This window comes from Cnephaeus nilssonii, assembly GCF_951640355.1.
Source record: "Cnephaeus nilssonii genome assembly, chromosome: 24".
In the NCBI taxonomy this organism is placed as follows: Eukaryota; Metazoa; Chordata; class Mammalia; order Chiroptera; family Vespertilionidae; genus Cnephaeus; species Cnephaeus nilssonii.
In genome coordinates this window covers 14,998,471-15,025,878 of record NC_137095.1, presented here as the reverse complement: position 1 = coordinate 15,025,878, position 27,408 = coordinate 14,998,471, and the positions used below count along the sequence as shown (strand labels likewise).

Here is a 27,408-nt window from a genome sequence, read left to right as displayed (position 1 = left end):
GGTTTCGGCTCTTCTTTTTTTTTTTTAATAGACTTTTTTGGAGCAGTTTTAAGTTCACAGCAACGTCCAACCGCGTGTACAGCAGGTCCCCGAATGACACCATTTCACCCAGCGTCGTTTCGTTATGACGTCGATGAGATGGGCTAGGACCCAAAGGTTGTGGGTTCAATTCCCGGGCAAGGGTACGTATCTGGGTCAGCCGGGCATGAAGGCCAAAGAAGGCTGGTTCTCAGTGGCCACTTTTTTTGTTTTTTTACATCTTTATTGTTGATATTATCACAGATGTCCCTCTTTTTGTCCCCCATAGGCCCCCTCCACCCGGTTCCCACCCCAGCCCAGGCCCTCGCCACCCTATTGTCTGTGCCCATAGGTAATGCATACATGCACAGAAGATCTTGGTCTAATGACGAGCCTCGAAACCAGGTGAGAGAATAGTGGAAGCCAGAACTCGGAGGGGGGGGGGGGGGGGGGTGGAGACAGGAGCCGTTCCGGGGAGGGCGAGGTCAACTTTTCCAAGATTTTGGACCATTTGCGTTTCAACCGACGCCTGGCGACAAGCGAAGAGCCCTGAAAGCGCCCTGAGCTTACTCAGGCCGCGCACCACCCTCCAGGCCCAGGCCACCGCGGGGATCCCATCCGGTGACCCCTGCTCCCTCAGTGTGCCCAGCCTCGGCCCCGCCCCTGCGGCCTACGTAACCGCAGCCCCGCCTCTCCCCGTCGCCCCGCCCCCCCAGTTCCCATAGCCCCGCCCCTGCGCTGTACGTAGCCACAGCCCCGCCTCTGACGATGGCTCCGCCCCCTAGATCCCATATCCCCGCCCCTTCGCCGTACGTAACGGTAACCCCGCCTCTCTAGTTTCTGTCGCTCCGCCCCTGCGGTGTACGTAAGGCAGCCACGCCTTTCCGGTTCCCATAGTCCCCCCGCCCCTACGCTGTGCGTAACGGCAGCCCCGCCTTCCCGGTTCCTATAGTCCCGCCCTTGCGCAGTACGTAACGGCAGCCCCGCCTTCTCGGTTCCTATAGTCCCGCCCTTGCGCAGTACGTAACGGCAGCCCCGCCTTCCCGGTTCCTATAGCCCCGCCCTTGCGCTGTACGTAACTGCAACCCCGCCTCACCTGGCATAGCCCCGCCCCTGCGCTGTACGTACCGCAGCCACGCCTCTCCCCGTGGCCCCGCCTTCCAGGTTCCCATGGCCACGCCCCTGCGCTGTACGTAACCGCAGCCCCGCCTCCCCAGTTCCCATGGCCCCGGCCCTCCCCGTCGCCCTGCCCCTCGCGGTGTGTCGGGTCCCCGCTGCCCCTTCGTCCTCCCTGTCCCCACCACCTGCCACCCCGCGCGGCGCCCTCGCTGAGGGAGGCGGGCGCCATGGCGGCCGGGGCCCTGGCGGCCGAGGCGGTGGCTTCGCGCCTGCAGCGGCAGGAGGAGGACATTCGCTGGCTGTGGGCCGAGGTCCAGCGCCTGCGGGACGCGCAGCTGAACGCGCCCGACCGCGGCCCGGCCGAGGGGCCCTGCCTCACGCGGGAGGTGGCGCAGCTGCGGGCGGAGAACCACGACCTGCGGCGCCGCCTGTCCCGCCTGCGGCTGTGCCTCGCCGAGGAGCGGAGCCACCAGGCGGCGCAGGAGGAGGCCGGGCGCGCGGCTGCGGGCGCGCAGGTAGCGGGGCGGCGGGACTCCCCGCGGGGGGCTCGGTAGGACTCCCCGCGGGGCACCCTGAGCGCGTCTCTCCCCGGGAAGGACAGGTGCGGGTGCCGGCGGCGCCCTGAGGGCTGTGCGGGCGCGGTCCTTCCTGGTCCCTGCAGGGCGTGCCCTGCCCTCCCGTTACCCCGGGACCCCTGCCTTCCCCGCAGCCGCCGGGCTGACCTGGGGGTGCACGCTCAGCTCCCGCCTTCCATCGCTGCCGCCCGTGATTCTGTCGGAGCCGGGAGAGCCATTTCCTTTGCTTGGGGACCCCCCCCCCCCCCCAAAATGCGGGCGTGTTGAAAGCTCTGGTCTTCGCTTGGGCACGTTGGGGTTTTGTTGTCTTGAGGTCTGTGTATTGAACATCATTATTTAATGCAGGATTTCACTATTTTACTTCATTGAAGGACAAGTTATTTTCCTGTAACGTAATACATCCCCTACGTTTTGAAGGCTTTCTCAGGCCCGGGGGTGGGGAGGCACAGTTCTTGAAAACCAGGGTGCCCTATCCGCATCTTCGTGAAATCATGGGCTGAGAGTCTCTGGTGGCCGCCACACAACCATTTTCCAGTGATATTACTTGTTTAAAGTTTAGGGGGGCGGGGCCTTTAAAATAATTAAATGCATTTAGATTTAAAGTACAATAAGTATATAAAAATAGCCCTGCTGGCGTGGCTCAGTGGTTGAGCATCGACCCATGAACCAGGAGGTCAGGGTTCGATTCCCAGAGCACATGCCCAGGTTGTGGGCTCCATCCCAGGTGTGGGGCATGCAGGAGGCAGCTGATCCATGATTCTCATCATGGGTGTTTTTATCTCCTTCTCCTTTCCTCTCTGAAACCAATAAATGTATATATGTATATATATATTTTTAAATATGTACATATATATATATGTATATATATATATATACATATATATATATATATATATATATATATATATATTCTCTTCTTAGCAAGAATATAGGAGAACTCCCAGACAGGAAGGAAAACAACTTGCCCATTGAGGGCTGTAGGGGGTGCTCAGGACAGCCCAGCTAAGAGCCCCAAACAGGGGGCACTTTCTGCCTGCTGGCATGTCCCCCCTCCTTCCTCGGGTCTCAGATGTGTTGATCTTTCTTGTCATGGGCATGAGCTGTTTACCATTTACCTTTCTCTCCCAGCCTCCTTCTAGTCAAAACCAAGAAAAGGACATTCAGAATGGGAAGGAGGAACAGGGGCCTGACAGCGAGGTAAGTCGTTGCTCTGGAAATAGTATAAAATGCTGCCTGCAATCGAAATACGCCCCCGGGGCGCGCAGGAGGCAGCCGATGCACGATGCTCTCTCCTCACTGAAGTTTCTCTCTCTCCCTCTCCCTTCCTCTTTCTGAGATTAAAAAGAAAAAAACTGAAAGAAAAAAGTGGGGTGCGTATGCTAACCTTAGTGCATTCCAATGATTTTCAGGTGAAAAATCAACCAGACTTCATAAAGGAAAGATTGACGCTTTTTGAGATATTGAAGAGAGAGCATCAGCTGTCACACGGCCCCGGTGGAAGCGAGGAGCGTGCCGGCGATGCCATCACCGTAAGAGTGGCTGACGGGAAGACCGTGGAAGGGGAAGCGTGGAAAACCACACCGTACCAAGTGGCCGCTGACATTAGGTAAACCACAGATTGGAGAAGATTTCAGGTGGTTTGTGTGGGGTTTTTTTAGGCTATTCTGGGCCTTTTTTAAAATATGTTTTCATTGATTTCAGAGAGAAGAAGGGAGAGGGGGAGAGAGAGAGAGAAACATCGATGAGAGAATCATTGATCGGCTGCCTCCCGCATGCCCCGCACTGGGGATCCAGCCCGCAACCCGGGAATCAAACCCTGACCTCCTGGTTCATAGGTCGTCGCTCAACCACTGCCTGAGCCACCCATGCTGATGTTCAGTAGTAAGTGTTGGCCCAGAGCTTGTTGAAAAGGTGTTGTTCTTGCCCTGCCCGGTGTGGCTAGTGGTTAGAGCATCGGCCCTTGGACTGAAGGTTCCCAGGTTCGATTCCCAGTCAAGTGTACATATCTCGGTTGCAGGCTCGATCCCCAGCCCTAGTTGGGGCACGTGCAGGAGGCACCCAATTGATGTGTCTCTCTCCCATCGATGTGTCTCTCTTTTTGTCTCTCTCCCTCCCTCCACTCTCTCTAAAATTCAATGGGAAAACATCCTTGGATGAGGATTTCAAAAAACAAACAAACAAACAAAAAACCCTGGGAGTGATTTTATTCTTGTGCTTTAACAAATCATGATAGCCTGTGACAAGGTTCACTGCCCGGTGATTTTTTTTCTCACCAGTCGAGAACTGGCCGAAAGCACCGTCATAGCCAAGGTCAATGGTGAATTGTGGGACCTGGACCGCCCGCTGGAAGGGGACTCCACGCTGGAGCTGCTTACGTTTGACAACGAGGAGGCACAAGCTGTGAGTATTTCAATAGCCAACAGCCAGACTGGGGTTTGTACACAACGCGTCTAAAACCACCTGTCGAAGTCAGGCACGAGGAGTGGTGTTGTTGTGGTGCTCTAAGGTTTAAAACGTGTCAATCGCGATTTAATAAGTATTCAATAACTTTTTAAAAATATTTTTTTACTGATCTCAGAGAGGAAGGACGAGGAAGAGACAGATAGAAACATTAACAAGGAGAGAGAATCATGGATCAGCTGCCTCCTGCACGCCCCTTACTGGGGATTGATCCCGCAACCCAGGCATGTGCCCTGACCAGGAATCGAACCGTGACCTCCTGGTTCATGTCAGCACTCAACCACCGAGCCACGCCTGCCAGCCTGATGCTTCTTTTAGTGTAATTTACCATCAAAGATTTATTTTTCCCCCGAGTTTTATTTTCCTATTATTATGAACATATTAACAAGACTGTGAACATCAACCAATTTATGAATATTGATTGCATATCTGTGAGAAAGAAACCCTATAGCAAAACAAATCTAGAAAACTCAAGTCTACAAAATGATAAATTAATGACTTTGTGAAAACATTTTCTGCTTGACTGAAAAATTCAAAGGTCCTTTATAAAGAAAACTCTTACTCTTTAATTTAACTTAATTTATTTATTTTTCTGGTTAATCCTCACCTGAGGATATTTTTCTATTGATTTTTAGAGAGAAGGGAGGGGGAGAGACAGAGAGAAACATCGATGTGAGAGACACATTGATTGGTTGCCTCCTACACATGCACCCAACCAGCGTTGGGGATTAAGCCTGCAATCAAGGTATGTGGCCTTGACCGGAATCAAACCTGGGACCCTGCAGTCCGTGGGCTGATGCTCTATCCACTGTGCAAAACCAGCTTTTATTTTAAAAGACTAGAGGCCCGGTGCATGAGATTCATGCACTGGGGGTGGCGGGGGTGGTGGCGATGCGATCCCTCAACCTGGCCTATGCCCTCTCGCAGTCCGGGACCCCTCAGGGGATGTCCACCTGCTGGCTTAGGCCCGATCCCCCCAGCCTAAGCCAACAGTCAGACATCCCTCTTGCAGTGCAGGGCCCTCACAGTCCGGGACCCCTCACTCCTTACTGCCCGCCTGCAGCGGAGGTGGGAGAGGCTTCCACCACCGCCGCTGAGCTCGCCAGCGGTAAGCCCGGCTTCTGGCTGAGCGGCGCTCCCCCTGTAGGAGCCCACCGACCACCAGGGGGGCAGCTCCTGCATTGAGCGTCTGCCCCCTGGTGGTCAGTGCGCATCACAGCGACCGGTCGTTCTGCCGTTTGGTCGATTTGCATATTAGCCTTTTATCACATAGGATGATCCTATTTACAATGTAGCGCCTAACGTACCACAGGAGAGAAATACTTCCTGCCCTCTGGGTAAGTTCACGGAGAAAATGACGGAGTAAAAGTGTTCTTGTAAAGTTGGTAAATGTGCACACCAGCAACAAGGGGCATTTTACAAAAGGACACAGCTTTCTGGTTGACGATATCATTGGTTTCGTTTTCAAGTCGATGTTGCCCCGTGGCCTGGAGTTAACACCGACCCATGTGTTCACTCCCGTTCTGCCTTTGCGTGATGTGATGTGATCGCCAGCCGCGTGCGTCTGTGTGCTCTGCCCGCAGGTGTACTGGCACTCCAGCGCCCACATCCTGGGCGAGGCCATGGAGCTGTACTACGGAGGCCACCTGTGCTACGGCCCACCCATCGAGAGCGGCTTTTATTACGACATGTTCATCGGAGACAGGTAACACCACTGATGTCCACTCCGAGTGCACGTGCTTTGGGCTCGTTGTTTTATCATGGTTACGTTTTTTTAAAGATACATTTTTATTGACTTCAGGGAGGAAGGGAGAGGGAGGATAGAAACATCCATGGTGAGAGAGAATCGTGGATCGGCTGCCTCCTGCACTCCTCACACCGGGGATGGAGCCCAAAACCCAGGCGTGTGCCCTGACCCGGAATCAAACTGTGACCTCCTGGTTCATAATTTGACGCTCAACCACTGAGCCACGCCGTTCAGGCCCAATGGGGCTTTCAAATTGCAGGCCTCGTCGAAGAGACTGAAGGCAGATCATTCCATCCATTGATGGCCGTCTCCCTGTCTGGGAAAAGGATTATCTGCCTTCGGACGAATGTCTGATTTTCTGAAGTCCCGGTGCATCAAAACACCAAGTTCCAACTGACCAGCGTGGCTCCCGTGGTTGAGCGTGGACCTATGAACCAGGAGGTCACAGTTTGATTCCCAGTCAAGGGCACAGGCCCAGGTTGTGGGCTCGATCCCCAGTTAGGGAGTGTGCAGAAGGCAGGCAATCCGTGATTCTCTCTCATCATTGATGTCTCTCTCTCTCTTTCTCTCTCTCTCTCTCTCTGTCTGTCTCTCCCCCTTTCCCTTCCTCTCTGAAATCAATAAAAATATAAATTTAAAAAAAACCCACCAAGTTCCTCCGCCGAGAAAGTGTGTTGGTGAGTGACAAAGGCCACAGGACCGAGTCCACACCAGGCCCAGGTGATGACTGGACAGTGTGTTGATTCTCGCCTGCTCCCCCTGCAGAGCCGTGTCCAGCACAGAGCTGCCGGCGCTGGAGAGCATCTGTAAGACGATTATAAGAGAAAAGCAACCTTTTGAAAGATTGGAAGTCAGCAAGGACGTCCTTCTGGAGATGTTTAAGGTAATTTATTTAAAAAAAAAAAAAAAATATATATATATATATATATATATATATATATATATATTTTATTGGTTTCAGAGAGGAAGAGAGAGAGAAAAACATCCATGATGAGAGAGAATTATTGATCAGCTGCCTCCTGCACGCCCCCTACTGGGGATTGAGTCCACAATGGGACATGTGCCCTGAGCGGAATCAAACCCGGGACCCTTCAGTCTGCAGGCTGATGCTCTATCCACTGAGCCAAACCAGCTAAGGGCCAGATAATTTCAAGAAGCTGTTTAGAAGAAGAAAACCTGGGTATAGGAAGATTGAAAGTAATTAACATAAACAACTTTTTGTTGTTAATCCTCACCCGAGGATATTTTTCCCATTGATTTTTAGAGCGAGTGGGAGGGAGGGGGGAGGGGGACAGAGAGAGAGAGAGAAACATCGGTGGGAGAGAGACACACCAATTGGTTGCCTCCCACATGCACCCCGACCAGGGGCGGGGATGGAACCTGCAGCCCAGGGTCGTGCCCTTGACCAGGAATAGAACCTGCGACCACCCGCTTGCAGGCTGATGCTCTGACCGCGGAGCCACGCCGACCGGGCGGTGAGCTCTCCTAGCCCCAGGATCTCAGCACCTAGAACATAGCAAACATCTATTCAGGGTTGGTTGCAAAAAAGTGAACATTTTCCCACGTAAACGTTTTATGTCATAACACGTAAACTTGCTTTTCTTTGTAGTACAATAAGTTCAAGTGCCGCATTTTGAACGAGAAGGTTAACACTCCAACCACCACGGTTTACAGGTAATTGCATGCAGAGCTTAAGACTGCACAGTGGTTCTCTTGAGAGCATCAACAGGAGGAGCAGTTTGCCGGGGGTGGGTGGGGGTCTACCTGTAAATTTGCAGGTGGGCGTGTCCCTTCGGTGAGGGACTCGGGAATGTTATCACCAAAGGGAAGTCCCTGCTTTTCCTTCGTCTTGTCGGGATGGCCCTGGCCATGTCGTAAATATCTCGTCACAGGTGCGGCCCACTCGTCGACCTGTGTAAAGGCCCCCACGTAAGACATACCGGGAAAATTAAAGCCATAAGAATTTTCAAGGTAAGGGTTTATTGCTCTTAGTAGAGCAGACTGAAGGTACACTAAATAATTAGGAATTTCAGTCACATGTTCTATAATCTGAGCATCATGCTATTTTTAAAAACCCTTCACTATTTGATATCTACCTGGGCTTCTAAAAACAGTGTAATTTTTTTTTTAGAATTTTGATGATTAGGACATTATGTGTAGCTTTTAATTTTCATTTAACCTTACTGCGTTACAGTGCATTTTTCTTGTCCATAGGATATTCTACCATTTGTACGCCACAAGCTTCTATAGATGCAAGCGGCGGACCTTTTTAAATTAAATTCAAAATGTTATGGCAGTTAACTGGTTATGATATTGTGGTACATACTGGGGGGTTTTTATATGTCTTTTTAAATTTACATATATACATACATATATATATGTGTGTATATATATATATATATTTTATTGATTTATTGATTTCAGAGAGGAAGGGAGAGGGAGAGAGGGATAGAAATATCAGTGATGAGAGAGAATCATGGATCAGCTGCCTCCTGCACGCCCCACACTGGGGATCGAGCCCACAACCCCGGCATGTGCCCTGACTGGAATAGAATCCGGGACTCTTCAGTCCACAGGCCAACGCTCTATCCACTGAGCCAAACCAACTAGGGCTATATGTCTTCTTTTTTTTTTCTTTTTTTTTAATTGGTTTTTAGACAGAGAGAAAGGGAGAGGGAAAGGAGATAGAAACATCAATGATGATAGAAAATCATCCATCGCCTGCCTCTTCTACGCCCCACACAGGGGACCAAGCCCACAACCCGGGCATGTGCCCTGACCAGGAATCGAACTGTGACCTCCTGGTTAATAGGTTGACACTTAACCACTGAGCCACCCCGGCTGGGCTCTTTACGTAATTTACTGATGGATTTGGACGGGGAAGGTTTAGTTAGAACCAACTAAAGCGTCTTTCCAGCGCTATAGAAAGTCACTGTCATGTAAGCTGTGTTGATGCTATATTGGAAAGCTGTGCATATGCAAGACAGACTTTATTTATAACCGAATGTCAGCTACGCTCACCGAAACGCTGTTGGATGCTTAGAATTCCTCCACCCACTGGGAGGGCAGCCCCGCCATGGAAGCGCTGCAGCGGATCTATGGGGTGTCCTTCCCCGAGAGCAAGATGATGAGAGCCTGGGAGGAGGCCCAGGAGGAGGCCAGGAGCCGAGACCACAGGAGGATCGGGAAGGTGGGCCTCGCGTCTCATCCCCCCTGAGATGGAGCGGGCCTTTGTCGGCTCGCCATTCTGTCCCAAAACGAAAGTGTCCCAAAAATACCATTTCTCCTCCTATGTGCTTAAATATCTTTTAAAATATATATTGTATTGATTTCAGAAAGAGAGATAGAGAAACATCAACGAGGAGAGAGAATCATGGACCGGCTGCCTCCTGCACGCCCCCTACTGGGGATCGAGCCCGCAACCCGGGCCTGTGCCCTGACCAGGAATCGAACCCAGTTCATGGGTTGATGCTCAACCTCTGAGCCACACGGGCCGGGCCAGCGGGGAATATTTCTGGTCTTTTTGCAGTGTTTTCTCCCCATGGCATCTATCGTCCCAAGATGCCAAGTGAGAAAGTAGCAGGAAATAGAAGGCGAAGCAAAAGCTACCGCTCAGAGCGTAGTGAGACGATCCATACAAAGCGTCGTTTCCCATGTGCCGTTGGGGACAGTTGGGTGGAAGTCCTGAGGGACTCTGGATACAGTGGTTGGGGATGGGCATGGGGACCGTGCACATGTTATACCTAGCATGTCACGTGTACAGCAAACATGAAGCACCCGCAGTGGAACTTGACGTCCCGTTACGGTTTCATTTCAGGATCAGGAGCTTTTCTTTTTCCACGACCTGAGTCCCGGAAGCTGTTTCTTCCTGCCCCGGGGAGCCTGCATTTACAACACGCTGGTGGACTTCATCCGCGTAAGTGGACCCTGAGCGCTCCCTCCCTCGTTCGGCTCCGTCTCGCCTTCCACTCTCCCCTCTCCTGGTCGCATGGCCAGGCACGCCCATGGACTGTGTGTTAGTCACAGTAAGAATTTGGAGCCCGGTACCGGATGGCGCCTTCTAATAAAAACGTCGAGGTGATTTGCATTTTCCTAAATGAAGTGCATCCTCGGGTTTTACCGCATCAGATGTAATCTTCTAGAGCACGTGCCACGCAGAGGTGAGCGTCCGGCGCAGTGAGGGGCTCCTCCTGGGAGGGGCGGGGGTGTGGTGCTGGCACAGGATGCTCAGCCAGGGAGACTGCTTCTCACTGTGGCCCAGGCCGGGGTCCCGGGGCCCCTTCGGCGTCTGGTGAGATCGGGCAGCTCCAGAGCAAAGAGGGAAAGAGCTCTGTAAGGTGCTCAGTGGTAGGACACACGCGTGGGCTAGCGTCCGTCACGGGACGGACCGTGTGCGGTGGCTGCTGCTGCAGGTGACCACGCGGACTGCGGGGTGACGTCCCTTTCCTGCGCTCTTGGTCTTTGTCACCATGAACCAGCGACCAGGTCCACGAGTTCGCCCTCTGCCATCCGTCAGGACCCCCCAAAGCCCCTGCGGCACACTCTGACGATCTGGGGGTCCCTTGGTGATTCTGTTGTCTGTCCATCGGGTCTTCTCGCTCCAGAGCGATGTCTTCAGGCTTCTTCCTGTCGTCGTCCTGGCGACTGCCCTCTTCGCATCCTGTGCTGATGCTCTTCTCTCCTGATGTCGCATCTTCCTCCTCCTTGCTTATCCCTCACATTTGGCGAAGCACTTTCTTCAAGAGCTTCCTGAAGAGCCCGGCCGGCGTGGCTCCGTTGTTGAGCATCGACCTCTGAACCAGGAGGTCAGGGTTTGATTCCCGGTCAGGGCACATGCCCGGGGAGCAAGCTCGATCCCCAGTAGGGGGCGTGCAGGAAGCAGCCCAAACATGATTCTCTCTCATCATTGACGTTTCTCTCTCTCTCCCTCTCCCTTCCCCTCTCTGAAATCAGTAAAAATACATTTTTTTAAAAAGAAGAACAACTTCCCCGGGACAGAGCACGTGGCGTGTGCTGGTGCTTCTGTCTGAGTCACTCGTCTCGTTTTGTCCCCTCTTCTCGTGCTGCGCCCCTGGACGCTGCCCACGCTGGGCTCGCTCACCTGGGCTGTGCCTTTCCCGTGAAGCTGTAGGAGGCGATCAGAGGGCAGGGCGGCGAGGCTTGAGGAATCACTGACTGATCAGAGGCGCCAGCGGGGGGCAAGGACCGTCATGACTGCTGATCTCAATGCGCCGTCTTTGCTGGGAAAGCATCCCGGCCCCTGGCACCTCGAACTCTCCAGGCCGCGGGAGGAGTGCGCTGAGACGAGGCAGAGCCTCCGGGCGGCCTTACCGGGATCTCTTGTCTCTCGTAGAAGCGACACAGAGCTGGCGGGGGGCGGCCCCAGGCCTCACTGTGTGCGGTGCAGGGTGCACAGCCCTTTAGACACACGGCCCCAGGCCTCTCATGCCAAGGTAAGGGTGCTGGGGGGAGGCCTGCGCCCCCGTCTTGGGATGGGCATGGGGGGCAGACATAGCCGAGGTGGATGCCTTGGCTGAGGGAAGTGGCCTGTGCATGCAGCACACACAGAAAGCTGCAAAATCGGCCTGGCCAATGTGGCTCAGTGGTGGAGCGCTGACCTAGGAACCAGGAGGTCACGGTTCGATTCCCGGTCAGAGCACATGCCCGGGTTGTGGGCTTGATCCTCAGTAGTGGGCGTGCAGGAGGCAGCCAATCCATGATTCTCTCTCATCATTGATGTTTCTTTCTCTTTCCCTCTCCCTTCCTCTCTGAAATCAATAAAAAGATATTTAAACAACACACACACACACACACACACACACAAACGGGTGGCCTACAGCAGGAATGTGTCCTTTTCCTGTTCCGAGGCCGGAAGCGTGAAATTCAGGCGCTGGCAGAGCCGTGCTCCCTCTGAGACCCGCGGGGAGCCCGTCCTCCCTGCCTTTCCTCAGCCAGGGGTGGCGTGTCCGTCACGCTGGGCTTTTCTGGCGGGTCAGTGCCTCACTCCAGTCTCCTGCCTTCCCCTGGCGCTCTCCCTGCGTGTCTTCACATCACCTTCCTCTACATGATCCTCTCTCTCTCTCTCTTCCTCTCCAAAACTCCTCTTTTTATGAGGACGCCTGTCCCATTAGATTAAGACCCACTCCGGTGACCTCTGACCTTGACCACCTCGATAAAGACTGTTGTCAAATCAGGTCGCGTTCTGCGCTCCCACCTAGCTTCTCCGGAGGAGGGATACCGCTCCACCCATGACAGCGGGTGACCTCCATCTTCTCCCCAGGGGCCCGGTTCTTAGTGGGCCTGTCTTTGCTGGGTCCCTGGGGTTCTCCGCTGGCCATTGTGGGATATGGAAGCGCTGAGGCTGCTCCCTGCACCCCAGACGTGGTCCTTCTCACTCTGCTGTGTGCCCGTGTCCCCAGGAATCGGGCCGTCATCCTGCCCAGAGAGCCGGTCGTGCTCTGCCTGTGGGTTCCGTAGCGTCGGGCCCCACGTGGGCAAGGGACGGTGTCCGCTCCCCGCAGAGGCAGGTCTGGTGTCGGGGTTTTGTGTGTGAAAGCATGCTGTCCTTGGCCACCGAGGCACATTACCGAGAGATTCTGGAGCTTGAGAGAGAAAGAAAATATTCTAAAAGCTTCCCGAGAGAGAAAGCATAGACGTGGCGAAGGGTATCAGAATGGCAGTGCTATTTTCTAGAGGGGACAGAACCGGTGCCTTAAACATGTGAGTCCTACAGCCTGGCCGGCGTGGCTCAGTGGTTAAGCATCAACCTATGAACCAGGAGGTCGCTGTTCAATTCCCGGTCAGGGCACGTGCCCAGGTTGCAGGCTCGATCCCCAGTGTGGGGCGTGCAGGAGGCAGCCTATTGATGTTTCCCTCTCATCGATGTTTCTATCCCTCTCTCCCTCTCCTTTCCTCTCTCTGTAAAAATAACTTTTAAAAAATTTCAATAATAATCCTCCTATATAATAAAGAGGTAATATGCAAATTAACCCTCACATCCTCACAAGATGGCTGCCTACGACCAGGCTGGCAGGGGGGTTAGTGAGGGATGACCAAATGACTGAACAAGCAGTCTGTGTGGGGCGACCAGGCCAGCAGGGGGGCCGTGAGGAGTGACTAGGCCGGCGGGGGAAGGGGCAGTTAGGAGCGACCAGGCCAGCAGGGAGGGGCCAGTTAGGGGCAACCAGGCAGGCAGGCAGGTGAGCAATTAGGAGCCAGCAGTCCAGGATTGTGAGAGGGATGTCCGACTGCCGGTTTAGGCCCTATCCCTTAAACTAGCAGTTGGACATCCCCCAAAGGGTCCCAGATTGGAGAGGTTGCAGGCTGGGCTGAGGGACACACACCCCCATGCACGAATTTCGTGCACTGGGCCTCTAATAATAATAATAATAATAATAATAATAATAATCGTGGGTCCTAGAAGCCTCTATCAGCTGAAGTAGGCATGCTTCAGATCCTCCTGTTTGGTTTCAGCTCTCCCAGGTCGGCGGAGGCGACCCTGACCTGCCTTCCTGATTCTAAAGAATGCAGCTTTCACCTCCTCTCCTTTCTCGTTGGCCTTGGAGGTTTATGCTTTTATAAACGCTCTCTGTGTAGCATTCCAACTGCTAATTCACAAAGAATTAAAGCATCATACGCTGTCGTATACTGTAAAACAAACAGACCGAACGTGAAAAATAGAGCGTGTGCGTTCACCTTTCACGATCCCGAAGGGACCACACCCAGCACTGAGGGCACGTTCCTCGCAAGTGGACACGAGGTGACCCCGAGTCCACACGGGCGCTCACACAGGACTCTGCGCGGCGTTGACCTCTCCCTGCCTTCCCTCGCAGGAGGAATACCACCACCGAGACTTCACGGAAGTGCTCTCCCCCAACGTGCTCAACAGTAAGCTCTGGGAGGCCTCGGGCCACTGGCAGCACTACAGCCAGAACATGTTCACCTTTGATGTGGACAAGGACACGTTTGCCCTCAAACCCATGAACTGTCCGGGGCACTGGTGAGTATTAACCGTCAAGCAGGCCCGGCCGGTGTGGCTCAGGGGGTTGGGCGTCGTCTGTGCACCGAGAGGTCACCGGTTCAATTCCCGGTCAGGGCACATGCCCGGATTGTGGGTTCGATGGATATTTCCCTCTCACATGGATGTTTCTCTCCCTCTCCCTTCCCCACTCTCTAAATATCAATAAACTAGTCTTTCTTTAAAAAATATTTTTTCATTGATTTCAGAGAGGAAGGGAGAGGGAAGAAGAGATATAAACATCAGTGATGAGAGAGAATCATGGATTGGCTGCCTCCTGCACGCCCCACACTGGGGATCTGCAACCCAGGCATGTGCCCTGACAGGGAATCGAACTGTGACCTCCTGGTTCATAAGTTGACGCTCAACCACTGAGCGACACCAGCCAGGCAATAACCTATTCTTTAAAAAAAAAAAAAGGGCCTTTGAAATGAGTTGTAAACGGTGAGTGGGAATCCCCTGGGTGAATGGGAGCAGGAGGCTGCATTCTGGGAGAGATGCATTCTGGGAGAGATGGTAGACAGGTTCTTAGGGCACCGGAGCCATGCAAATCCAAGGGGCGGTAACGCAGGAGAAGAAATTTCTTTAAAGCTCGTGATCTAAGGACCAGAATGAAAAGGGACACGTCTGGAGGCTTCATCATAACTTGTTACGATTTCGCTCATCGCTTCACCGTCTCCCGCTGAGTGAGAGCTGTGTGTCGCCGCCTCTTTTCCAGTATCATGTTTGCCCACCGCCCGCGGTCTTGGAGGGAAATGCCCATTCGATTTGCCGACTTTGGGGTTCTTCATAGAAACGAACTGTCGGGAACCTTGAGTGGCCTGACCCGGGTTCGGCGCTTCCAGCAGGACGACGCCCACATCTTCTGCACCGTGGAGCAGGTGAGCGGTGAGGCCGGGGCCCGGGCGGCGCCCACTCGTGGGGCCTGATCTCACAGCATCTCTCAGTCCCTCGGAGTCGCTGTGAACTACAGAGTTCAGTCTCGTCTCTGAGGTCTCCTGAGGTCTCCTTCAGCATCACAGTCTGTGATTCTCAAATTGGGGTCACAGATCAGTAATCACTTTTAAATATATATATATTTTACTTAAGAGAGAGAGCGAGAGAGAAACATCAATGATGAGAGAATCATGGATCAGCAGCCTCCTGCACGCCCCCTAACAGGGACCGAGCCTGTCACCCGGGCATGTGCCTTTGACTGGAATTGAACCCCGGGACCCTTCAGTCTGCAGGCCGATGCTCTATCCACTGAGCCAAACCAGTTAGGGCTGAAATCAATAAAAATATTTTTAAAAAAAATTTTTTTTTTTTGATAAAACATTTCCTTTGCCCTCGTTTCAGATTGAAGAGGAAATCCGGGGATGTCTGCAGTTCTTGCAGTCTGTCTACTCCACGTTCGGCTTCTCCTTTCAATTAAATCTGTCAACGCGGCCGGAACACTTCATGGGCGAGCTCGAGTTATGGGATGAGGCTGAGAAGGTCGGTGGGGACGAAGTGCTGGTTTGGGGAACGCCCGCGTGGCTGCAGTCACCCGGTGCGGAGGGCGGCACCCGCAGGGGGTTGGACATGGGCGGCTCTGGGACAAATGTGCCAGCTGTAGAACGCAGTTACCCAGCTCTCCGCGTCACGGTGATGACAGCAACACCATACATGCGTGTCATACTTCACAGTTCATGCCAAGGTTTGTTTACTCTCTCCAGTGCCAATCACTAATAACCACTGTCATTGTTTGTTTTTGTTTTAAATATATGTCTATTGATTTCAGGGAGGAAGGGGGAGAGAGAGAGAGAGAGAGAGAGAAACATCGATGATGAGAAAGAATCATTGATCAGCTGCCTCCCCACACCCCCTACCAGGCATGTGCCCTTGACTGGAATCGAACCTGGGACCCTTCAGTTCACAGGCCAACGCTCTATCCATTGAGCTGAACCAGCTAGGGCTGTTCTTTTTGTTCTTTTTTTAATTTAAAATTTTTTCTGTTTTTTTTTTTTTTTAATATATTTTTATTGATTTCAGAGAGAGGAAGGGAGAGAGAGAAACAGCAATGATGAGAGAGAATCACTGATCGGCTGCCTCCTGCACGCCCCCTACTGGGGATCAAGCCCACAACCAGGCATGTGCCCCGACCAGGAGTCGAACCAGTGACCTCCTGGTTCAGAGGTCGATGACACGCCAGCCAGGCACGTCCTCATCTTTCTTTTTCTTCACAGCAACTGCAGAAGAGCCTGACGGAATTTGGAAAACCGTGGAAGCTGAACCCAGGAGATGGAGCATTTTATGGCCCTAAAGTAAGCGGACCCGATGCTTCAACAGAGAGGTCAGCGGAAAAGAGAAATAGGAACCGTGTCTAAGCCGACCTCACTTGCTTTGCAGATTGATATCAGCATCAAGGACGCACTGGGCAGGTCCCATCAGTGTGCGACCATCCAGCTGGACTTCCAGCTCCCGAGGAGGTTTAATCTCACGTACGTCAGGTGAGTGAGTCGAAGTGGAGAACAGTGCAGTACTGACCTCCTGGTCACGTGGCATTGTTGAGTGTCGAGAGCTCTTTGTATAGTCTAGATGCAAGCCCTTGGATGTATATGGGATTTGCTAGTATTTTCTCCTAAGCTGTAGCTTCTTTTTTTTAAAAAAATGGAAATATATTGTTATTGATTTTGGAGAGGAAGGGAGAGGGAGAGAAACATCCATGATAAGAGGGAATCATTGATTGGTTGCCTCCTGTACACCCCCTACTGGGGATCAAGCCTGTAACCCCGGGCATGTGCCCTGATCAGGAATTGAACCGTGACCTCCTAGTTCAAAGATGGATACTCAACCACTGAGCCATGCTGGCTGGGCTGTAGCTTCTTCTTCTTCTTCTTTTTTTTTTTTGACAGTGTCTTCACTTTCCCTTTCATTTTAAGTTTTGTATTTCACTGATGTCTAAATTATAGAGTTTTTCTCTTATGGATCATGTTTTTGGCATCATGTCTGCACACTCTTTGCCTAAGCACAGGCAATGAAGATTTCCCCTATGTTTTATCTTAAACGTTTTCGAATATTCGAGTTTTACACTTCGGTCTAAAATCCATTTGGAGTCCAATTTTTGTCTAAGATGTGAAAGTGTAGGTCAGAGTTCATTGGTTACATCTAGGTGTCTAATTATTCTAGCATCATTGGTTGTAGAGAGCATCCTTTCTCCATTGACTTGCCATTGTACTTTTATCAAAAATCAGTCAGGCCCGGCCGGTGTGGCTCAGTGGTTGAGCATCCACCTATGAACCAGGAGGTCGTGGTTAGATTCCCAGTCAGAGTACATGCCCGGGTTGGGGGCTCGATCCCCACTAGGGAGCGTGCAGGAGGCAGCCGATCAATTATTCTCATCATTGATGTTTCTTTCTCTCTCTCTCTCTCTCTCTCTCTCTCTCTCTCTCTCTCTCTCTCCTCTGAAATCAATAAAAAATATATTTTAAAAAATAGAACCTTGAAATGTGTCATTTTCCTTTTCTAGTAAGGACGGGGATGACAAGAAGAGCCCTGTGATCATTCACCGAGCCGTTCTGGGCTCAGTGGAGAGAATGATCGCCATCCTGTCGGAAAACTACGGGGGGAAGTGGTAAGTGACGTGGAAAAGGAAACATGTCTATTATTCCTTAGAAGTCACGTCTGAAAGATAAAACTAACGTGAAAGAAAACGGGTGGCTCCTGCCTTATCATTAGCCTGTGTCCCCGAGGCAAGTAAAAAACTCCCGTTACCTCTGCCGAACCAGAAAAGAAAGGCCGGCGACAGGAAACGGTCTCATTTACCTTTTGGGGAACTCAGTAGTGTTATAGAGTCATCTTCTCACTATTTCACGCCTTTGAAAGTTGGAATCTGGGAATCACAAGGCCCACACTCCCAGGGGGGTACCCCCTCCTGCCATCCCTCCTTCATCCCGTGGTGTTTACCTCATGGGGGGCCCTGTGACCACTGGCTTTGGAGGAAACCCTGCAGCACAAATGGCCCTGAACAGCACGTTGGCACAAACCAAAGAGAACTGCTCCCCAAGCCCAGCCCCGCTTAGGGGCGAAGTGAAATGCCCTCAAGTGCGAGTGTAAAATATATATATATATTTATTTTAAATTGATTTCAGAGAGGAGGGGAAGGGAGAGAGAGATAGAAACATCAATGATGAGCCCTGGCTGGTGTGGCTCAGTGGATACAGCGTCGGCCCGCAGACTGAAAGGTCCCAGTTTCCATTCTGGTCAAGGACACATGCCCGGGGTTGCGTGCTCCATCCCCAGTGTGGGGCGTGCAGGAGGCAGCTGATCCATGATTCTCTCTCATCATTGATGTCTCTCTCAATCCCTCTCCCTTCCTCTCTGAAATCAAGTATTTTTTTAAAAAAACTATTGAGTGAGAAAGCTCATAAAAAATCTTTGGTTATTTTTAATCATGTAACAAATGGTCATTCTGAAAATACACGTATTTTCTATTTCTCAGGCCTTTCTGGCTGTCTCCTCGTCAGGTGATGGTCATCCCTGTGGGGCCCACTTGTGACAAGTATGCACTTCAGGTAAAATCAGACGCATTGAACGACACACCTACTTGTCGCCTACTGTCCAATCTAAGTACACAACAAAGTACAGAATAATCTTGGCATCTAGTGTGTGAAGATTTTTTTTTACTTGAAATGCATTCATGCCTTAAAATACCGCATAACTAACACATTCACTTGCCAACCCATGTTTTCAGCCATTGGGAGTAACACCTGAAACATGCCTATCTACTGTATCAGTACTATTTTATTTCTTAATGTTTTGTTTTTTTTTGAGAAATTGCTGTTTTAGAACATCTCACATTTGTTACTCTTTTCCATGTGGCTCTATTAGGACAGAATACTTATATTACCTATTGCTGTGTCACAAATTATCCCAAAATTTAGCAGCTTAAGACAACAAAGACTTCTTTCTGTTGTTAATATGTTTTTATTGATTTCAGAGAGGAAGGGAAAGGGAGAGAGAGAGAGAGAGAAACATCAATGATGAGAATCACTGATAGGCTGCCTCCTGCACGCCCCCTACTGGAGGTCGAGCCCACAACCCGAGCATGTGCCCTTGACCGGAATCAAACCTGGGACCCTTCAGTCCACAGGCCGACACAATAATAGAGCATTTTCTATTCTTGTAGGTATCCAGCACATTTTTTGAAGAAGGATTCATGGCTGACGTCGATTTAGATCATAGCTGTACACTAAATAAGAAAATCCGGAACGCCCAGCTGGCTCAGTATAATTTTATTTTCGGTAATTTAAAGTTGCATCTGTTCTCCTAAATGCTTGTTGTTGTTTTTTTTGCACTTTAATTCCAAAAGCACTTTAATTCCATACTGAAGAAAAACGCAAGACACCGGTCATGTGACTGCTCGCTCAATCTTTTCTAAATTGTTGATTTACAATGTTATTTCCCTTTCTTCTCCACAGTGGTTGGAGAAAAGGAAAAAGCAAACAATGCTGTCAACATTCGAACAAGGGACAACAGAATTCATGGAGAGATGTCTCTCGCTTCTGCCATCGATAAATTGAAGAATCTCAAGAAATCGCGTACGCTAAATGCTGAGGAGGAGTTCTGAAGTCCTTCCTTGCTCTCCCTTCTGTGTAACCTTGTTTTGACACCCGCCCCCCCAAAATGCATTTTCCTTAATTAAAGTTAGTACTTCTGAGAACTTTGGGACACTGATGGTTCCTCTGCTGGGGGCGGTGGAAGAGGAGACAATGAATGAGTAGCCGATATGTACGAAGTTCAATTCACTAATGTGTCTGAGAACAAGCTTGGGGAAATTTCTAATTTCCCAAGTGTCTTGAGACACTTATATGGGAAAATGTTATTGATTGAAAAAAAGGGAAATACCAGGAAATGAGGATTATGAGGTGTTATTGCTAAGATTTGTGATTTTCAAAATATAGGTTTTAAATAAAAGTCTGCAAGCTCTTTAGAAAATGGCAGAACATCTTATTTTCTAGTAACAGTATGTTCTCGTTTGTTTTAATTAACCAACAACCACAAGAGAAGCTAATACCAAACATTGGGTTATTGACAAAGGACTCAGGTTCATATATTGTGGAATCGACTGTTTGCCACCTGAGCACGCAGGATGCCTGGGCGGCTGTCTCCCCTCCCCAAGGTTGGCCTCCAGGGAGGGACCCAGGCTTTGGACCCTCATCTGACATCCAGGGCTCCTGTCCCGGTACCTGGGGGCGTGGAATCCTGCTCACTTAACGTCCCGCCTCTCCCAGTCTTAGAGGAACGTCTGGACGTCACAAGTGTCTTGAACCCACAGCAGCTGCGGAGAGATGCCAGCTGGGTAGAGGCTGGGCCAGCCCCAGGATCGCGGGGCCACCTGGCCCACCCGAGAGCCTCAGTCGCTTCCCACACAGTTTGGGCCCCAGTTTCTTCATCTGCAAATTAGGCCTTTTGAGTATGAAAGGCAATGGAATGTCATCCAAACTGTCGCACAGTACCTAGCACATGGCGGCTTTTGTCTAAACATACCTATCCAGCCACCTAGGAATGGTGCCAACTCGCCAACGTGCCCGCCTCTGCTTTGCCATTTCAGGTGTGCCTTTCTGTCCCAATGAGAGGGGCGAGCGCCTCTTCCTTGGGCACAGGAGGCGCTTGGAAACCAAGGCAACCAGTCAGCGTCCCAGCTGCCAGAGTCACCTTGCGCCTGCGCCCTGGATCCCCTCGGGGTGAGGGGGCGGGGCCGAAGCGCTCCCGGCTCCTCCCTTTCCGGCGCGCAGGCCGGCGCCCCGCCCCTCAAAAGATCTCTAGCCTGCGCCCCGGAAGTGCGTCACGCCGGCAAGATGGCGGCTGCGGCGGGCCGGCCGGGGGTCCTGGGCCGCCTCTGCCGTGTGCTGCTCTTCCTCTCGCAGTTTTACATCTTGTCGGGCGGTGGTGAGTTCACGGCCGGGGCCACGTCGGGTCTGGGTCTGGCTGGGTGGCCGGGGGACCCCCGAGACCTACGGGAAGAGGGCGGGGGGGTGGCCGGGCGCTGCGGCCCGAGTCTGGCCGCCGGTCGGGGGACGCCCCCCCGCGCGGGGACACCTGGGCCGCAAGTTCCACCCGGAGGGCTCGCGGGGCGCGGCCCGGGCTGCGGGGCGGGTCCCGACACCGCGCTTTGCTCCCTCGTTGCCCCCGGACCTCAATGGGTGTTGACCCTATTGGCGTCTCCTCCTTCCGTTTTCTGGGCAGTGGAGTTGTGAGGTTTTTCACGAGCAAGTCATGGCGTGGCGTGGACCCTGCCTTGGCCCACACACGGAGATGTTCATGTCCCAGGGTAACCTGTTTCTCTGATTGTAGGATCCTTAAATGTAGAGCATTCGCAGCCGCTGGCTCGGGCCATAAGGGATCCGGGCGCAACGCGCCCTTTCACAATGGTTCCCAGGGCAGCAGGTACTAGACGGTTTGTGTTCCGGGAAATGTGTGTCCTTACATCTGCTGGGTTCTCCCTCGCTTTTTGTGGATAACATGTCTTTTAGTATATGAAACCACTTTCCTTCCCACCCACCCTTTTTTTTTTAATTGATTTCAGAGAGAGGAAGGGAGACGGATAGAAACATCCATGATGAGAGAGAATCGTGGATGGGTTGCCTTCTGCACGCCCCCGGACTGGGGATCAAGCCCGCAACCCGGGCATGTGCCCTGACCGGAAATGGAACCGTGACCTCCTGGGTTCATAGGTCGACGCTCAACCACCGAGCCACACCGGCTGGGCTATGTAATATTTCTTACATGAAGAACTATGTGCTTAGAAGCGAGAACTTAGTTTTATGAGAATTACGCTATTATAGTGGTGCTGCCATTTTCTGGATGTCCTACTTTCCCCGTGGGCTCCCTTAGCGTGGGCGTGGAACGAGGAGCTGGAGCTGGGCTGGGGAGGCTGGGAGGACTGGGAGGGCAGTGGGGGGTGGCCCCTATTGGGGATCAAGCCCGCAACCCGGGCATGTGCCCTGACCGGGAATGGAACTGTGACCTCCTGGTTCATAGGTCAGTGCTCAACCACTGAGCCACCCAGGCTGGGCTCAGTGCTGTTTTCTAAGCTATGGAGCTGTTCATGGGGTCACAGAGCCGGCTGGTGGCAGAGCCCTGCTGTAATTGCAGCTGTCTCTGGCTCCAGCTTTGCTTTTTCCATTCCAGCCTAGTCTCTTCCTTGCTAACCATCATGCCCCGTAACCTTAGAAAATGGGGTGTGTGTGTTTTAAATCAGCGCTCTAAGAGAATAAGCTTCTCTCTGGCCTCTCGCAGAAAGCACCGATATCCCGCCCTACGTGATGAAGTGCCCGAGCAATGGCTTGTGCAGCAGGCTCCCTGCCGACTGTGTGGAGTGCAGGACGAACTTCTCCTGTGTCTACGGGAAGCCTGTCACCTTTGACTGCACAGTCAAGCCTTCTGTGACCTGTGTTGTAAGTGCTGCCACCGACCTGTTCTAAGTAAACTCGCTGTAAACCTGGAGCTCGAGGGAGAGTTTAGACCAGAGGACAGGAAAAGTTCTGAAAGAAAGTGCTCTCGACCTAACCGGTTTGGCTCAGTGGATGGAACGTCGGCCTGCAGACTCAAGGGTCCCGGGTTCGATTCCGGTCAAGGGCATGTACCTTGGTTGCGGGCACATCCCCAGTAGGGGGTGTGCAGGAGGCAGCTGATCGATGTTTCTCATCTATGTTTCTAGCTATCCCTCTCCCTTCCTCTCTCTAAAAAATCAATAAAATATATTTTTAAAAAATAAGTACGTATGACAATATAATGTCATGTGCAGGTAAGAAAGGTTACAAAATGCGTTCAGTGTAAGTCCACTTCTGTGAACCTATATTACAGAAAAAAATTGAAAAAAAATTAAGATTGGGTCTCTCTGCAGAGGTTACTGGTTTTTCCCTCTGCAATTTCCAAATGTACAACTTACAGAGAACACGCGCTCCTTGTGTGAGCAGAAAACAAAATAATGACTGCCAACAGTGGAATTGAAAAGTCTGGTCTCCGCAGCTCAGGCCCCCAGTGAACACGTGCTGAGTCCCTGCTCGTGGGTCTCCTGAGCTGATGATTTTCTGGGGTGCCTGTGGGTGGATCACGTGCTCGTGTTGGGAGCAGCAGTGACAGCCCGGGACTGGAGTGGGGATGTTAGGGGCGATTTGAGACCGGCGGGGCCTGGACTCGACTCTGAACTTGCAGTTCAGTGACCTTGAACAGATGTTCCCTCTGTCCTTCAGCTGTGCATGCTCTGGCTTTATAAAACTTCCTACTGTTTTGTATAAAAGTATGCTTGGTTATTACAGAGTTACCCTGGTAAAGGGATGACCTCATCTCCCCACCCCGAAATAACCTTAGTGATTTTGATGTGCGTTTCTCTAGGTGTTTTTCCTGTATATATATGGGTGTATATTTTTATTATTATAGGATCATACCTTATATATTTGCTTTGGATACGTAATGGTTTGTGTCCAGATATTTTCTTGCCACTTCCTGCCAGATCATGAAGTATCTGGCACACTGTGCCATCTGACTGGGTAGTTTTGTTGACATACTAATGAGCTGCTCTGTGATGACTGATGAGTTCTGTGTCCTCTGCCACGTAGGATCAGGACTTCAGATCCCAAAAGCACTTCGTCATCAACATGACTTGCCGGTTTTGCTGGCAGCTTCCCGAGACTGACTACGAGTGCTCCAACTCCACCAGCTGCATGACGGTGTCCTGTCCCCGGCAGCGCTACACCGCCAACTGCACGGTGCGGGACCACGTGCACTGCCTGGGTGAGCGGGTCCGCGGGACTGCAGAGCGAGGCGTTTCTCTCTCGGCTTGCTTATGGAGCCTTAATCACACATTTGGGAATCCAGTTCAAATTATTTCACCAGAAGCATTCATCAGCACTTGGGAGTTCTGCCAAGTTTCATTAATATGAAAAGGAACCATAAAAATCCAGAACATTTGCCATGCTCTTATCTTTTAAAATGTAGCAATAAAATGACAAAATCCGTAAGGCGTGAAGTTTAATGCGCTGTCATTAAATAGTTTGTTACTTTTTAGAGAGAGAGGAAGGGAGAAGAGAGAAACATTCGTGTGAGACCATAACATTGATCTGCTGCCTCTTGCACACTCCCTACTGGGCATGTGCTCTGACTGGGAATTGAATCGTGACCTCCTGGTTCATAGGTTGATGCTCAACCACGGAGCCACGCTGGCCGAGCCTGACCTAACATTTAAATTTTAAGTCTGCGCTTAGGGATGATCAGGTCTTTTTTTCTTCCTTTTTTTTTTTTTTTTTTAATATATCTTTATTGATTTCTGAGAGGAAGGGAGAGGGAAGAGAGAGAATCATGGATTGGCTGCCTCCCGCATGTCCCCCATTGGGGATCAAGCCCACAATCCAGGCATGTGCCCTTGACCGGACTCGAACCTGGGACCCCTCAGTCTGCAGGCCAGTGCTCTATCCACTGAGCCAAACCAGCCAGGGCAGGTCTGTCTTTCTTTTTACCACTCACCGTAGTGGGCATTGTTGTAAGGAGGCTGACTTTTAGATTTTTAGTTACAAGACCACTAGTTCCGTCAAGTCTCTGTGTAAGGGTATGTTTGAACCCAGGTGTCTAAATGGAGAGTTTTCTTTTTCCTTAAAGGTAACCGGACGTTTCCCAAGATGCTCTATTGCAACTGGACCGGCGGCTACAAGTGGTCCACGGCCCTGGCTCTGAGGTGAGCTGTTACAGTGAGCTAGGAGGCCGGTGGGAATTGGTGGGGTCAGTGGAATCTTCCAGACACGGAGCTCAGACCCGAGGAAATGGCTGTGGGAGTTGCTCGGGGGTCAGAGCAGCCCTTTGTGGGGTTGTGGCAGGAGTTCTCTCTCCCAGGAAGCCCGCACATGCCTTAGCGGAGTCATTACAGAGCATCAGAGCCACTGAGGCCCCCCCTGACGTACCGCGAGCCAGTAAACCCTGCGTGCTGTTAGCAACAGGCGGGTTTACGATGTGTGTGCTTAACTTTCTCCTTTATTATGAAAGTACTGCATGCTCCATGCTGACCACCAGGAAGGTGAAAATGATCAAAGAAAAACGGTAACACCACCTGTCACCCCACCATCCTGAAATAATTACAGACTTATATTTTCACATGCTTGTATTTGTTCAACTTTTCAACAGTTTTGCAAAAAAAAAAAAAAATTGTACTTAAATGATGCACTAATTACAGCGCTGTGCCCCCTCCAGCTGAGGGTTCAGAGTTAGAGCCCGGGACCCTGTGGCCGCAGCCTGGCCGGGGCAGGGCTGGCCGTGTGTCGGTGTGGGGTGGGAGCTGGGCCCGGTGTGCTGTTCTCTTTACTTGCATGCTCTGAAACGTCCCATCGCAAAAGCTTTAAAAGAAATCCAGTGAGAACTTGTCCGAATAGTGTTAGATCTTTGCATGGGAAGGAATCTTGAAAGTCATTTATTCCTAACACTAAATTTTAAAATATATATATATATTTTTAGTGACTTCAGAGAGGAAGGGAGGAGAGGGAGAGAGAAACATCAGTGATGAGAGAGAGGAACATCATGGATCGGCTGCCTCCTGCACACCCCTTACTGGGGATCGAGCCCACAGCCCAGGCATGAGCCCTGACCGGGAATTGCACTGCAGCCTCTCGGTTCACAGGTCGATGCTCACCCTGTGAGCCAGGCCGGCTGGGCCCTCACTAAGTTTTTAGAGATGAGAGACTGAAACGGCTGGACCCGGGCAGCAGGGGGGTGGGCTGCCTGCCTCCCGGTGCCAACGCTCTGTTCTAGGGACGTGCTGTTTTCCAGAATAAACTGCAAAGAGGGCATTACTTTTCTTTAAAGGGAAACTTTAGGTCTCAGTCTAGCCAAAGGTCGTATGTTTACTCTGGAAATTTAAGTCTCTGGCCCGTGATTACATCTGGCCCTTGAACGACACAGGGTAGGGGTGTCAGCCCCCCGCAGTCAAAAGCCCGTGTCTAACTTAAAGCCAGCCCTTCACATACGCTGCTCTCACCGAGGATCGAGATCGAAAATATTTGGAGTTGCAAAGCGTGTACTAGTCCTGTGATCCCACAGAGGGTTGGGGTCAGGAGATCCCTTCCCAGGTGTGGCCCAGCGGGGTCATGGAGCCACACCTGGGGGGACGTGTGGTGGATCCGGTCCTGTTTGGTCTTCCAGCATCACCCTCGGGGGCTTCGGCGCCGACCGGTTCTACCTGGGCCAGTGGAGAGAAGGCCTGGGCAAGCTCTTCAGCTTCGGCGGCCTGGGGATCTGGACGCTCATCGACGTCCTGCTGATCGGGGTCGGCTACGTGGGGCCCGCAGACGGCTCTCTCTACATTTAGCGGCGATCTGTGCTTCGGGGGAGCGGCGCCTGGAAGGCCTTGGCCCGGAGGAAGGGCTGTCGCGAGTGACGCGTTGGTGTGTGTTTAATGTACAGCATCTGTACGTGGCCTGCCTTGATGAAGGTAAAACTAAAGAAGGAAACACTGGACCATGCTTCTCTGGAATTCGGTTTCATTTGCCTGAAGTGTATTTTTTTTCTGTGAAAAAACTGGGACTCGATTCAACTGGAGGAGCACACTGCAGTGATTGGAAATGGATGTCGTTCCCGTGCTTCATTTTCTGTTGCTTAAGTCGAAGTGTATCGCTCGGCGCTCGGCCTGGACGGCTCGGCCTGCAGGAGCCTTTCAGCTGTGACGCGGGAGGTGGGCCGGTTCATTTTCAGCCCAGAGAGTGACCCCCCGCACGTCAGAGCTCCGTGAGTTGTGCGATGTCGTATGTATGTCTGGTCTTCGTCTGTGACGGTTTAAAGTGACCCAGAGCTTACAGATCTGGTGGCTGTGGATTGACTTGATTAGTAATGCAAAGGGTTGTGAGGAGACGGAAAAATTAATAAAGTTATAACTGGCTTTAAGAAACATTAGAGACTGTTTTCTGTATTAATAGATCATCCTGAGTAATCGTAGCAGCTGTTACCATTAAGAGGTAAAATGTGCCCTCGCCGGTTTGGCCTGGGGACTAAAGGGTCCTGGGTTCGATTCCGGGCAAGGGCACGTACCTCAGTTGCAGGCTCGATCCCCGGCCCTGGTTGGGGTGCATGCAAGAGGCAACCAGTTGATGTGTCCTCTCACATGGATGTTCCTCTCTCTGTCTCTCCCCCTTCCCTTCCACTCTCTCTCAAAATCAATAGAAAAATACCCTTGGGTGAGATTAACAAAAAAAGAGGTGAAACGTGCCTTTTTCAGGGCATCGCTCGCTTCCAACAGGTGCATAATTGACCCCTGCACAGCACAGGGTGAGGGCGCCAATCCGGGGCGGTCGAATATCCACGTGGGAGTTCAGTCAGCCCTGCAGATACAGGGGTTCCCAACTGTGGATGAAAATACAGTTGACCCTCGAGCAACACGAGTGTGAGCTGCATGGGTGTCTGCATAGCGGTGACGGGCACAGTCCAGGCCCTCGTTCACGGTCAGCTGTGTTCACCGCTGGCTGGGTCGT

At 51.7% G+C, this 27,408-nt stretch overlaps 2 protein-coding genes across 4 annotated transcripts; both read left to right on the top strand.

The window, feature by feature from the left end:
- The first annotated feature begins 1,251 nt into the window (after positions 1-1,251).
- Positions 1,252-20,342, top strand: TARS3 (threonyl-tRNA synthetase 3). Of its 2 annotated transcripts, XM_079763857.1 has the most exons (19): positions 1,252-1,652; positions 2,841-2,909; positions 3,122-3,318; positions 3,989-4,112; positions 5,756-5,877; positions 6,685-6,802; positions 7,529-7,593; positions 7,812-7,890; positions 8,963-9,109; positions 9,737-9,835; positions 13,752-13,918; positions 14,655-14,817; positions 15,275-15,412; positions 16,144-16,221; positions 16,307-16,407; positions 17,427-17,531; positions 18,399-18,471; positions 19,086-19,200; positions 19,378-20,342. In XM_079763857.1, exons 1-19 carry the CDS (start codon positions 1,365-1,367, stop codon positions 19,524-19,526), a joined length of 2,397 nt encoding a protein of 798 aa, XP_079619983.1. In that variant the 5' UTR covers positions 1,252-1,364; the 3' UTR covers positions 19,527-20,342. The 2 variants fall into 2 exon arrangements, 1 of the variants encoding a protein (XP_079619983.1); XR_013813123.1 differs by lacking the exon at positions 18,399-18,471 and having other exon boundaries at positions 19,378-19,515.
- A 395-nt stretch (positions 20,343-20,737) lies between these two features.
- TM2D3 (TM2 domain containing 3) lies at positions 20,738-26,828 on the top strand. 2 transcript variants are annotated; one of them, XM_079764264.1, is made up of 6 exons: positions 20,738-20,848; positions 21,254-21,346; positions 22,199-22,356; positions 23,521-23,695; positions 24,557-24,632; positions 26,087-26,828. In XM_079764264.1, the coding sequence occupies exons 1-6, from the start codon at positions 20,758-20,760 to the stop codon at positions 26,250-26,252; spliced, it is 759 nt and encodes a 252-aa protein (XP_079620390.1). In that variant the 5' UTR covers positions 20,738-20,757; the 3' UTR covers positions 26,253-26,828. The 2 variants fall into 2 exon arrangements, with proteins under 2 accessions (XP_079620390.1, XP_079620391.1); XM_079764265.1 differs by lacking the exon at positions 21,254-21,346 and having other exon boundaries at positions 20,752-20,848.
- The last annotated feature ends 580 nt before the right edge of the window (positions 26,829-27,408 follow it).

Bases quoted from the DNA above. Each gene is read 5' to 3' on its own strand.
- TARS3 (XM_079763857.1), top strand. From the start codon at position 1,365: ATGGCGGCCGGGGCCCTGGCGGCCGAGGCGGTGGCTTCGCGCCTGCAG. The intron at 6,803-7,528 runs GTAATTTATTTA...TTTTCTTTGTAG, and splicing joins TCCTTCTGGAGATGTTTAAG to TACAATAAGTTCAAGTGCCG. The intron at 16,408-17,426 runs GTGAGTGAGTCG...TTCCTTTTCTAG, and splicing joins TTTAATCTCACGTACGTCAG to TAAGGACGGGGATGACAAGA.
- TM2D3 (XM_079764264.1), top strand. From the start codon at position 20,758: ATGGCGGCTGCGGCGGGCCGGCCGGGGGTCCTGGGCCGCCTCTGCCGT. The intron at 21,347-22,198 runs GTACTAGACGGT...GGCCTCTCGCAG, and splicing joins AATGGTTCCCAGGGCAGCAG to AAAGCACCGATATCCCGCCC. The intron at 23,696-24,556 runs GTGAGCGGGTCC...TTTTCCTTAAAG, and splicing joins GGACCACGTGCACTGCCTGG to GTAACCGGACGTTTCCCAAG.